At 46.0% G+C, this 11,506-nt stretch overlaps 1 protein-coding gene across 1 annotated transcript in view; it reads right to left on the bottom strand.

Annotated features, from left to right (window-relative positions):
• Positions 1 to 1,222: 1,222 nt before the first annotated feature.
• The window catches only part of LOC144888196 (uncharacterized), a 153,047-nt gene continuing 142,763 nt past the window's right edge, over positions 1,223 to 11,506 (bottom strand). The window contains exon 5 of the mRNA XM_078778091.1: positions 1,223 to 1,936. Coding sequence (XP_078634217.1) covers positions 1,532 to 1,936 — 405 coding nt within the window. The 3' untranslated portion in view covers positions 1,223 to 1,531. The remainder of the gene's footprint in view (positions 1,937 to 11,506) is intronic.

Raw genomic sequence — 11,506 nt, 5'->3', positions numbered from 1 at the left:
GCCTTGACAGAAGAGCTTGCAAAAAAAAGAGCTTGACAGAAAAAAGAGAGATCGACGAGGAAGGTTCCTTGGAATGGCTAAGAGGTCAAATTAATTGGGATGGAGAACGAGTAATCATAAATGCCCAAGACCAAGGACACTACACTTGTGCCTTTAAGAAAATGGTGGGATTTAGCTAATTTGACAAATGGAGGTTTTGTGGAGTAGAAAGAGAAAGTACCAGTCACCTTTTTTTCAGCAAGAAAAAAACTCTTGTCAGCAGGAGATAGTTTGCCCACTTATGCCGTTGTACGGTATCCGCAATGTAAAGCTCACAGGTGAGTGTGCTTCAGTGGACCATGAGGAAGCTCATCGCAATGTGACAAAGAGGACAGCATGGGGGGTTCAGGCCTGCCAAGGACCGGATATCTATTCTCCTCTTCTCCTTTGCTCCAATGCCAAAGGGGACTGCAGCTTTAAGCCGATTATGATGTCATTCCCAATTCGACGTGCTCTCGTGGGCAAAAACAACAAACTCTGCCTGTATTTTGGAGGGAAAAAAGAAAAGCATGGGTAACAGCTTGCATCTTTATGGATTGGTTCCACAACTATTTTGTCCCTGAAGTGGACATGTACCAGGCAGACAAGAACGTCATTGAGTTTACTAGATTCTAAATAATTAATCATCATCAAACGTTACATCATACTGTACTGTTCCGTGTCTTCAATAAAAATTGGAAACAGTACCTGTTGTTGTTGTTGTTGTTTTTATTTGTAAGCATTTTAAATGAAACTGTAATCATGTGCATTCGTGTTCATAAAATTTAATTTTTTTCCCTGATGAATGTCAAACCCCTGGGAACCTATCCCCCTTTTTCAATGGGGGCCATTTTGATTCATACAACTGCATGAAGAAGTAAATGTATTTTATTTGCCAGATGTAGGTCGCCCCTTTCTTTGAACTTTTCTAGAGCATTACTTGGTTCTGAAAATAAACTGAAACTAAACTGAAACTAAACTGAAAATAAATGTTATTTAGTGGGCACTTCGCTCAAATCGGCTCTTGAATCTCGTCAGGAATCGTCAACCCAACCCCCATCTTCAGGGGCAAGGGGGGAGATTTGGAGGGGCAAGGGGGGAGTTCAGGATGGGAGGGGCAAGGGGGGGTTTCGGAGGGGAGGGGCAAGGGGGGAGTTTAGGAGGGGAGGGGCAAGGGGGGAGATTTGGAGGGGAGGGGCAAGGGGGGAGTTCAGAAAGTGGATGATTAATGAAAGATGAACATTTATAACAAATTGGGTTCATTGTGATTTTCAAGTTAGCGATCCGTTTAAGAATGATGGAGGAGGGGTGGAATGAATGAGAATTTAGAGCATGTAGTGAGAGAATTATAAGAGATTGAATATTTTTTTGAAATTGAATGGGTTGAAGAGGACATTGAAAGGAGCCTTTTAAATGGGAAGAAAAACAGCATGTTGTAATAAACCACTGAATAAAACACTGCAGGGGAAAGTTTAAACATATTTAAACAGAACCGTGAAGAACAGTCTTATTTTCACAAAGATACCAATGGGGAGAGGGCTTTGAGGGACAACCATGAGTCACTTGAACAGGACAAAAGGTGGAAGGCAGGAGATGATGGGGGCGGGGCGAGACAGCGCACGTGGACAGAGGCGCATGACTCTCTTCTCTTCTTGCCCTCTGCCATTGCTCTCTGACCCTGGACCCTTGCTTGTTGGGCGACGACGGACGGTGGAGAGACGTTGGAGCGCTGACGATCCTCCTTCCCTGCATTCACGCACAGGACCTCGCGAGTGATCGCACGGAGACGCGAGGCCTGCCGCAGCGGCGTACGTTGGCCGAGCAGCGCGCGAAGAAGGGCGCGTCGAGGCCTTTCTTCCCGCCAACCATAGAGCCACGTCGGACGACTGCGCTCGGAGCCTGACGATCCCTGACAATCCTGGACACACGAGACAGAGATAAGCCCAGCAAACACAAACACAAAGGTTCTTTTAATTTATATCTTCCTTTGTTTGTTGATACGTCTGCTAAGAGGGATCCTGCTTCAGAACATTTATTTACCGGTGTGTTCTTGTTATCGGCTTCCAAAAAATAAATCGATTATTTTTGTACATACAGTCACGTGAAAAAGTAAGTACACCCCATGTAAAGTTTTGACTTTTTCAACATATTTCAACATACAGCTATTTGATCTTCATTTCAACAATATTGATAGATAAAGGTGATATAATATAACAAATATCATGAAACATTTACATTTTGTAGTCCATTGCATAATTTAAATAAACATAAATGCAAATTTCGCATGTGGAAAAAGTAAGTACACCCTTGGCTCCAAAAGGTGGTATTGCCCCCTTTGGCAGAAACAAACTCAAGTAGGCGTTTCTTACAACACTGTCTACCAGTCTCTGACATCGATTGGGAGAAATTTTTGCCCACTCCTCCATGCAGAATTCTTTCAGCTTTTTTTTTTTTTGTATACTGAATCGAGGCTCGTGAAAGAGCTGACATTTACTTCACAAACAAATCAACCAGACAAACAAAATATATAAAAAGAAGGAGCGGACGACAAGAGAAGGGGAAACACACAAACACATGAGAGCACACAACATTTAAGAGCAGGGAGATGTGTGGGAGGGAGAGGGCTTGGGGGGAGGAGGCATGGGAAGGGGGGGGGGGGTGGGAGAAGTATAAAACACAAGGACACCAAGGACTTCCAGGACAGAAGTTGGTATTTCAAAAACTAGGGCATGCCCGTACTATATATATATCTAAAAGTATATCCCCCCCCTCTATTTACATGAAATGGTTTGGTCCAAAGCGAACGGCTTGCGAGTACGGTGACAATCCCCCCCCCCCCCCTCTATTTACATGAAATGGTTTGGTCCAAAGCGAACGGCTTGCGAGTACGGTGACAATCCCCCCCCCCCCCCCTCTATTTACATGAAATGGTTTGGTCCAAAGCGAACGGCTTGCGAGTACGGTGACAATCCCCCCCCTCTATTTACATGAAATGGTTTGGTCCAAAGCTAACGGCTTGCGGAGTTTGGTAAAGAAATCGCCATCGCGTGCACAAACGCGCAGGAAAGCGAATGAATCGCAAATTAGTTTTAATTAGTTTTAAAACATAGTTTAACGCCCGAGCGAGTTTAACGCAATCGCAAATCGCATCGCAAAGCGAAAGAATCGCAAATTAGTTTTAATTAGTTTTAAAACATAGTTTAACGCCAACATAGCGCCAACATAGTTTGCCGACGGGAAATAAATGAATACGCTCTCAAATGTGCCGTCCGAGGCAGAGTCTGTTCGCCACGTTCGGCACACGTGATAGCTCGCTGCTCTCTGATTGGTTGAATCGTTTTTTGGACATAGCTCGGTAACTACTTCTCCGATTAATATGAAACCTTGAAAAGGCACATCCTCGGGTCCCCAGCAATATACCTGGCAAGTTTAAAGTATATCGGACCCGTAGTTGTCGAGAAACAGCGGTCACAGACAAACATACAAACATACAAACATACAAACATACAAACATACACACAGAGATTACTGGAATTATAGATAGATGTGGAATTGGGGTGAAATTAGCGGGGGTAGAAAAGATCAAGGTTTTGGATGGGGGAAGATAAGAGATGGTGGTGAACAGCTGTTTTAAAGACCTGGAGGGTGGAGTGGGATTGAAGAGAGTGAGGGAGTTTGTTCCAGAGGTGGGAGAAAAGAGGAATGAAGGAGTGAAGGTGAGCAGAGAGTCTTGATTTTGGCAGTTTAACCATAAGAGGGTTGCAGGCAGATCTTGTGCGACCTGGAGGAATATTTGCGGGACAGAGCCCAGAGAGAGCTGGGGGGGGCAAGGCCAGAGAGGAGTCGGTAGAAGACGGAAAGACCACCAACCTGCCTGCGGTGAGTGAGTGAGAGGCCCTTGGAGTTAGCTTCATCGCGGGAGATTCCAATGATTCTGAATGCTTTGGTTTCAACAGCGTGAAGACGAGCTAGGTGTGAGGCAGGAGCACCAGCCCAGAGGGGAGAGCAGTATTCCATTGAGCTGCGGATGAAAGCCTTGTATGTGGTGAGAAGCTCAGGTGTGCCAAGGAAGGGCTTCGCACGACGGAGGATGCCCAGTCGGCGACTGGCTTTGGAGGCCAGATTTGAAATGTGGTTTTCCCAGGAAAGATCACGGCAGATAGTCAGACCCAAAAGCTTGAGTGACAGAACTTCTTGGAGAGGAGTATTCAGAAAGTGGATGGGAGGGTTGTCCAGTCGGTCTTTTCGGAGAGACATCGTAAGTGTGTGAGATTTGTCAGGATTGAAAGACATGTTCCACTTGTTTGCCCAGTCTGTGATTTTGTCCAGGTCTGCAGAGAGTGAGGAGGCTGCAGACTGCCGATCTGAGGGATGAAGAATGGAGCGACAGAGAGTAGAGTCATCAGCAAAGAGATAGAGAGGATTTTCAAGAGAGTCAGAGAGATCAGTGATGAAGACCAGAAAAAGCACAGGGCCCAGAACACTGCCTTGGGGAACTCCAGCCTGAACAGGAAGAGGAGATGAGAGAAACCCATTCAGGGCCACACGTTGACTACGACTAGAGAGGAAGTCCGCCAGCCATGCGTGGAGATTTCCATGGATACCAAAAGAGGAGAGTTTGGTGAGCAGAGCGGGGTGCCAGACCGTATCGAAGGCACGTGATATGTCAAGGGAGACTGCTCTAATTTCCTGTTTGGCATTGAGGACCTCCATCCATTGTTGAGAAAGCAGAAGCAGCATGTCCAGAGTAGAGTGACCAGGTCTGAAACCAAATTGATGATCAGAGATCAAGCCATTGGAGAAGAGGAAAGATTTCATATCTGAAGCAATGATGGATTCCATGACTTTGCTGATAATTGGGAGAAGGCTGATTGGTCTATAGTTGCTGGGATCTGTTTTTGCACCTTTTTTGTGCAAAGCGGTGATGTTGGCAGATTTCCAAGCAGATGGCAGATGACCTTGAACAAAAGAGAGGGTGAAGAGAACAGAGAGAGAGGGAGTGAAAGAGCGGAAGAACAGGATTTTAGGACCCGTGGGCTGATGCCGTCAGGTCCAGTTGCAGAATCAGAGTCGAGGGTTGACAGAAACTTTTCCACCTTGTTAGGAGGAAAGGACACAGAGTCCAGGAGCAGATGGGTATGACTGGGTATGGTGGGTACAGAGAGGGATGGGTTTGGGACACAAGATTTAGAGGCAAACACAGAGTTGAGGCATTCAGCTTTTTCACGTGCGGAGTCAGCCGTGTGGCCGTTTGAGGTGAGGGAGGGGATGGAGGGGAAACAAACACCAGAAACAGATTTGACCAGATGCCACCAGGATTTGGAAGAGGGAGACAGATAAGAGAGTTCTGTCCTGAGAACGGAGAGATATTGTTTCCTGGCTCTCCTGAGGGTGGACACACACTTGTTTCGGGCTTTGTGAAAGGAAATGAGATTTCCTTCCATTGGATTTGCTTTCCAGGAGACGAAAGCAAGTTGTTTCTGGGCAATAGCCTCACCACAAGATTCCGTGTACCATGGACGGGAGGAAGGGTATGACAACTGAAGACGAGATGGGATAAATCTGTGCATGAGAGAGAGCAATTTACTTTGGAAGAATTCCCAGGATGAGTTGATGTCAGAGGCGGTAGAGATGGGAGACCAGTCCAGATGATTGATGGCTGCTTGAAGACCGTGCCAGTTGGCCTGAGTGAAATGCCAGACTCGTCGACGCTGAGGAGGCTCTCTGAGAATGGTCAGAAAGATGTTAACTTTAACAAGCACATGATCAGATGAGCCGATTGGAGCAGAAGAAGAGCAGCAGACATTTTCAGCGAAGTTAGTCATAACCAAGTCCAGAAGAGAAGATGCTCCGTTGACTGAGATCCGGGTCGGGAAATTGACAGATTGTGTCAGTCCCAGTGAGTAACAGAAGTCCTTTGCTGAAGAGCCATGGCTGGTGAGAGAGGTACCCACACCCAGCCAACTGGCATGGTGACAATTGAAATCACCACATATGAGGAAGAGAGAGTTGGGATGGGTAGATAGAAGTTGGTCCATATTATCAGACAGCGAGATGTAGATGGAGTCATCACTGTTTTGTGGACGGTACAACACACATATGAACAAAAGGTGGGAGCGAAGGGGAAGCCGTAGCCAAAGGTATTCCTGGGGGTGAGGTGGAGAGAGGGTAGTGCAGGGCGAGTGAGGAAGAGAGTTTTTTTATAATGATAGCAACCCCCCCCCCCCCCCTGCAGGACGAGGCTAATTCAGCTGTGCGATGTTTGAGGGCTTTCTTGCATGCACAGCTCGTTTCAAATCCCCCCCCCAACATCTCGATGGGATTTAGATCTGGGCTTTGACTTGGCCATTCCAGAACCCTCCATTTCTTTCTTTTCAGCCATTCCTTGGTGGATTTACTGGTATGTTTAGGGTCATTGTCATGTGGAAATGTCCACCTTTGGTTGGACTTCAACTTTCCGACAGATGGCCTCACATTATCCTCAAGCATCCTCTGGCACAATGAAGAATTCATAGTGGATTCTATGATGGTGAGCTGCCCAGGCCCTGATGCAGCAAAGCTGCCCCAAACCATACTATTTCCACCACCATGCTTTGCAGTTGGTATCAAGTTCTTGTGGTCAAATGCTGTCTTTGGTTTTCGCCAAACATGTCTTCTGGTACTGTGGCCAAATAGCTCTACCTTTGACTCATCTGTCCAGAGCACATTGTTCCAGAAGTGCTGGTCTTTGCCTCGGTGTTCATGGGCAAACTTTAGTCTTGCCCTGATGTTCTTTCTGGACAGAAAAGGTTTCCTCCTGGCACACCTCCCATGTAGATCAAATTTGTGCAGCCTCTTTCTAATGGTAGACTCGTGCACTTTGACATCAACAGTGGCAAGAGCTACCGGTAGGTCCCGTGATGACATTCTGGGGGTTCTTTGAGACTTCTTTCAGCATCTTGCGGTCTGCTCTCGGGGGAGAGAACTTGCTGGGGCGGCCTGGCCTGAACAAGTTGGCAGTTGTTTGGAATCTTCTCCACTTGTAGATAATCTTCCGGACAGTCGAATGATTGATTTCAAATTGTTTGGCGATCTTTTTAAATCCCTTCCCAGACTCGTAGGCATCTATAACCTTCTATATGAAGGCCTCAGAGAGCTCTTTTGATCTTGGCATGGTGACGCCGCACACTTCAACAACAAAGAGCAAACTAAATTAAATTTCTGAGGTTTAAATAAGACAGATTCCTCCAAGATCCTCTCTAACGATGTTCTCATCATTTGCACCTGAGCTGGTGCACCTGATTCTAATTTTAGGTATTTGAAGTAGTGATAAATGTAGGGGTGTACTTACTTTTTCCACATGCGAAATTTGCATTTATGTTTATTTAAATCATACAAAGGACTACAAAATGTAAATGTTTCATGATATTTGTTATATTGTATCACCTTTATCTATCAATATTGTTGAAATGAAGATCAAATAGCTGTATGTTGAAAAAGTCAAAACTTTACATGGGGTGTACCTACTTTTTCACGTGACTGTAAATTCCGTCTTCGGTTTGGATTTATTTCCTGCAGGTTTGAAGACTGCTCGGGACCACAGGTAAAAGCTCCCGCTTCTTCTTCCTCTCCCCCCCTCCCCCCGCGCTTCATAGTGAAATCCACCATTGAATAACACCTCAATGTAAGCTCAATTGGTCATCCATGGGTGCTACATCTTAATAGAGCCCTCCACAGGACAGTATTTTATTTGCCAGATGTCTTTTAATTACATGCTGTTGAAATGTGAGTACATCTATTAATTACACAAGCGTGACTCGGTGCGCTCTGCGCGCCTCATCACACGTTGTTTCAGAGGGATAGGCATCTTTTACCATTTCGGTGTCTTTTGGGTCTTCAGGGCCATTTGGGTCTTCAGGATATTTTGGATCCTCTGTGCCTTTAAGGGTAATTTGGGTATTTGGGGGTGTGTTTTGGGTCTTTTGAGTCTTTGGTGTCTTCAGGATATTTTGGATCCTCTGTGCCTTTAAGGGTAATTTGGGTATTTGGGGGTGTGTTTTGGGTCTTTAAGAGTCTTTGGGGTATTTTGGTTCTTCGGGGTATTTAAGGGTCTTTTGGATCTAAAGGGTATTTGGGGTCTTCAGGGTGTTTTGGGTCTTCAGGGTGCTTTGGGTCTTCATGGTGTTTTGGGTCTTCAGGGTGTTTTGGGTCTTCAGGGTGTTTTGGGTCTTCAGGGTGTTTTGGGTCTTCATGGTGTTTTGGGTCTTCAGGGTGTTTTGGGTCTTCAGGGTGTTTTGGGTCTTCAGGGTGTTTTGGGTCTTCAGGGTGTTTTGGGTCTTCAGGGTCTTTTTGGATCCTCTGGGTCTTTTTGGCTTCTCTGGGGTCTTTTGGGTGCTTTGGGGTCTTCAGGGGCTTTTGGGTCTTCAGGAGCTTTTGGGTCTTTTGGTTCCTCTTTGTCTTTGGGTCTTTTGGGTCTTCAGGGCCATTTGGGTATTCAGGGTGTTTTTGGGTCTTCTGTGGTCTTTTGGGTCTTCAGGGTGTTTTGGGTCTTCAGGGTGTTTTGGTTCTTCAGGGTGTTTTGGGTCTTCAGGGTGTTTTGGGTCTTTGGGTGTTTTGGGTCTTTGGGGTGTTTTGGGTCTTCGGGGTCTTTTGGGTCTTCGGGGTGTTTTGAGTCTTCAGGGTGTTTTGGGTCTTCGGGGTGTTTTTGGGTCTTCGGGGTGTTTTGGGTCTTCGGGTGTTTTGGGTCTTTGGGGTGTTTTGGGTATTTGGGTCTTTTGGGTCTTCAGGGTGTTTTGGGTCTTCAGGGTGTTTTGGGTCTTCAGTGTCTTTGGGGTGTTTTGGGTCTTTGGGGTGTTTTGGGTCTTTGGGGTGTTTTGGGTCTTTGGGGTGTTTTGGGTCTTTGGGGTGTTTTGGGTCTTTGGGGTGTTTTGGGTCTTTGGGGTGTTTTGGGTCTTTGGGGTGTTTTGGGTCTTTGGGGTGTTTTGGGTCTTTGGGGTGTTTTGGGTCTTTGGAGTGTTTTGGGTCTTTGGAGTGTTTTGGGTCTTTGGGGTGTTTTGGGTCTTTGGGGTGTTTTGGGTCTTTGGGGTGTTTTGGGTATTTGGGGTGTTTTGGGTCTTTGGGGTGTTTTGGGTCTTTGGGGTGTTTTGGGTCTTTGGGGTGTTTTGGGTCTTTGGGGTGTTTTGGGTCTTTGGGGTGTTTTGGGTCTTCGGGTGTTTTGGGTCTTTGGGGTGTTTTGGGTATTCGGGTCTTTTGGGTCTTCAGGGTGTTTTGGGTCTTCAGGGTGTTTTGGGTCTTTAAGGGTCTTTTGGGTCTTCAGTGTCTTTGGGGTGTTTTGGGTCTTTAGGGTGTTTTGGGTCTTAGGGGTGTTTTGGGTCTTTGGGGTGTTTTGGGTCTTTGGGGTGTTTTGGGTCTTTGGGGTGTTTTGGGTCTTTGGGGTGTTTTGGGTCTTTGGGGTGTTTTGGGTCTTTGGGGTGTTTTGGGTCTTTGGGGTGTTTTGGGTCTTTGGGGTGTTTTGGGTCTTTGGGGTGTTTTGGGTCTTTGGGGTGTTTTGGGTCTTTGGAGTGTTTTGGGTCTTTGGAGTGTTTTGGGTCTTTGGGGTGTTTTGGGTCTTTGGGGTGTTTTGGGTCTTTGGGGTGTTTTGGGTCTTTGGGGTGTTTTGGGTCTTTGGGGTGTTTTGGGTCTTTGGGGTGTTTTGGGTCTTTGGGGTGTTTTGGGTCTTTGGGGTGTTTTGGGTCTTTGGGGTGTTTTGGGTCTTTGGAGTGTTTTGGGTCTTTGGAGTGTTTTGGGTCTTTGGGGTGTTTTGGGTCTTTGGGGTGTTTTGGGTCTTTGGGGTGTTTTGGGTATTTGGGGTGTTATCTTTGGGGTATTTTGGGTCTTTGGGGTATTTTGGGTCTTTGGGGTATTTTGGGGTATTTTGTGTCTTTGGGGTATTTTGTGTATTTGGGGTATTTTGTGTATTTTGGGGTCTTTTGGGTCTTTTGGGTCTTCGGGGTGTTTTGGGTCTTCAGTGTATTTTGGGTCTTTAAGGTCTTTTGGGTCTTCCTGGTCTTTGGGGTATTTTGGGTCTTTGGGGTCTTTGGGGTATTTTGGGTCTTTGGGGTATTTTGGGTATTTTGGGTCTTTGGGGTATTTTGGGTCTTTGGGGTATTTTGGGTCTTTGGGGTATTTTGGGTCTTTGGGGTATTTTGGGTCTTCGGGGTCTTTTGGGTCTTCGGGGGTCTTGGTGGACTAAAGGGTCTTGGGGGGATTAAAGGGTCGTCAAAGGTCTGAGGGGTCTCAGCAATCTGAACGTCATTAAGCAGGTTAATTAAGAGGATGTTCATTTTATTTGAAGAAGAAGAAGAAGTTTTAGTCACACAAACAAACATACATAACGACATGACGACATAACCATGTTCGTTTGCTCTGTTCTCATAAGAAAGATACCATTGAAACCTGACCGAGTACGTCTATTAAATACATACTAATGGAATATGAGAACAGTACGTCCGTTAATTGAATGTTATGGAAACCTGAGTACATCGATAAATTACACTGAGTACGTCTATTAATTACATGCAATAGAAACATGTTTACGTGCGTCTTCTGCGTATTTTCGGTTTTCATGGTATTTTGGGGCTTCGGGGTCTTTTTGGGTCTTTGGGGTATTTTGGGTCTTTAAGGGTCTTGTGGAAGTGTAACTCAGTGTAACATATTGATTGGCCCTGGTAACTTATTAATTAACCTGGTAACAAAGCAGATACATTTTATGTGTATGAACAATGTAATCTCTTGAAACACCTGGTCAAGGCCCCAGGCTAGAGCACCCCCCCCTGCTGTGTAAATGGAAATCACAGCAGGAGGGGAGCGAGCTGATGCCAGGACTCGGTGCGATGCATGACCTCGGGACATTAGCGGAGAGGAGATTAAGTCCAGTTTGGCGATATAACGAGAGCAAACGTTGAGTAAAGTAGACTTGTCCTCAGAAGCCCTGCCCGACGGAACGATGGAATGAACGAGTACGGCGCTGCGGAAGAACATCAGCCGAACGAAAAGGACCATGGAAAAGAGTTAATCTCAGCCATTGAATAATGCGGTATTATTTGGTAAATGGAATGAAGTGAATAATAAACCAGACCTTGTGGTAAACCTGAGTCCGGTCATTGGAGTCCTGTGAGTCATACACGAAATTCTTCCACAATATGGAGGCACCGCTGAAATTTCGAGTGGACGTCGCCAAGGTGAGCATGTAAGCATGACGTCTTGGGGATCTGTCCATTATGAAATATGAATTCTGAAGATGGAGGATTTGGTGTGTGGGACTTGCATTCCGTAGGTAATCCAAGGAGTGTAAAAGTATTTTTGTCACGACCGTCCAAGGTAAAAGTCACGGATGGAACGGTTTAAATGATTCTATTATTCGTGTGTTTGCGAGGATGCGTACGGTATACGCTGGGTGTTAAGAGCCTTACTCTGGTCTGCGGGCAAGTCGGCTCATGAAGTGCACCATGAGGCGATTTGTTTGCCGGGT

Source organism: Myxine glutinosa, chromosome 5, assembly GCF_964187855.1.
Source record: "Myxine glutinosa chromosome 5, kmMyxGlut1.1, whole genome shotgun sequence".
Taxonomy (NCBI): domain Eukaryota; kingdom Metazoa; phylum Chordata; class Myxini; order Myxiniformes; family Myxinidae; genus Myxine; species Myxine glutinosa.
This window is presented reverse-complemented; position numbering and strand designations above follow the sequence as displayed.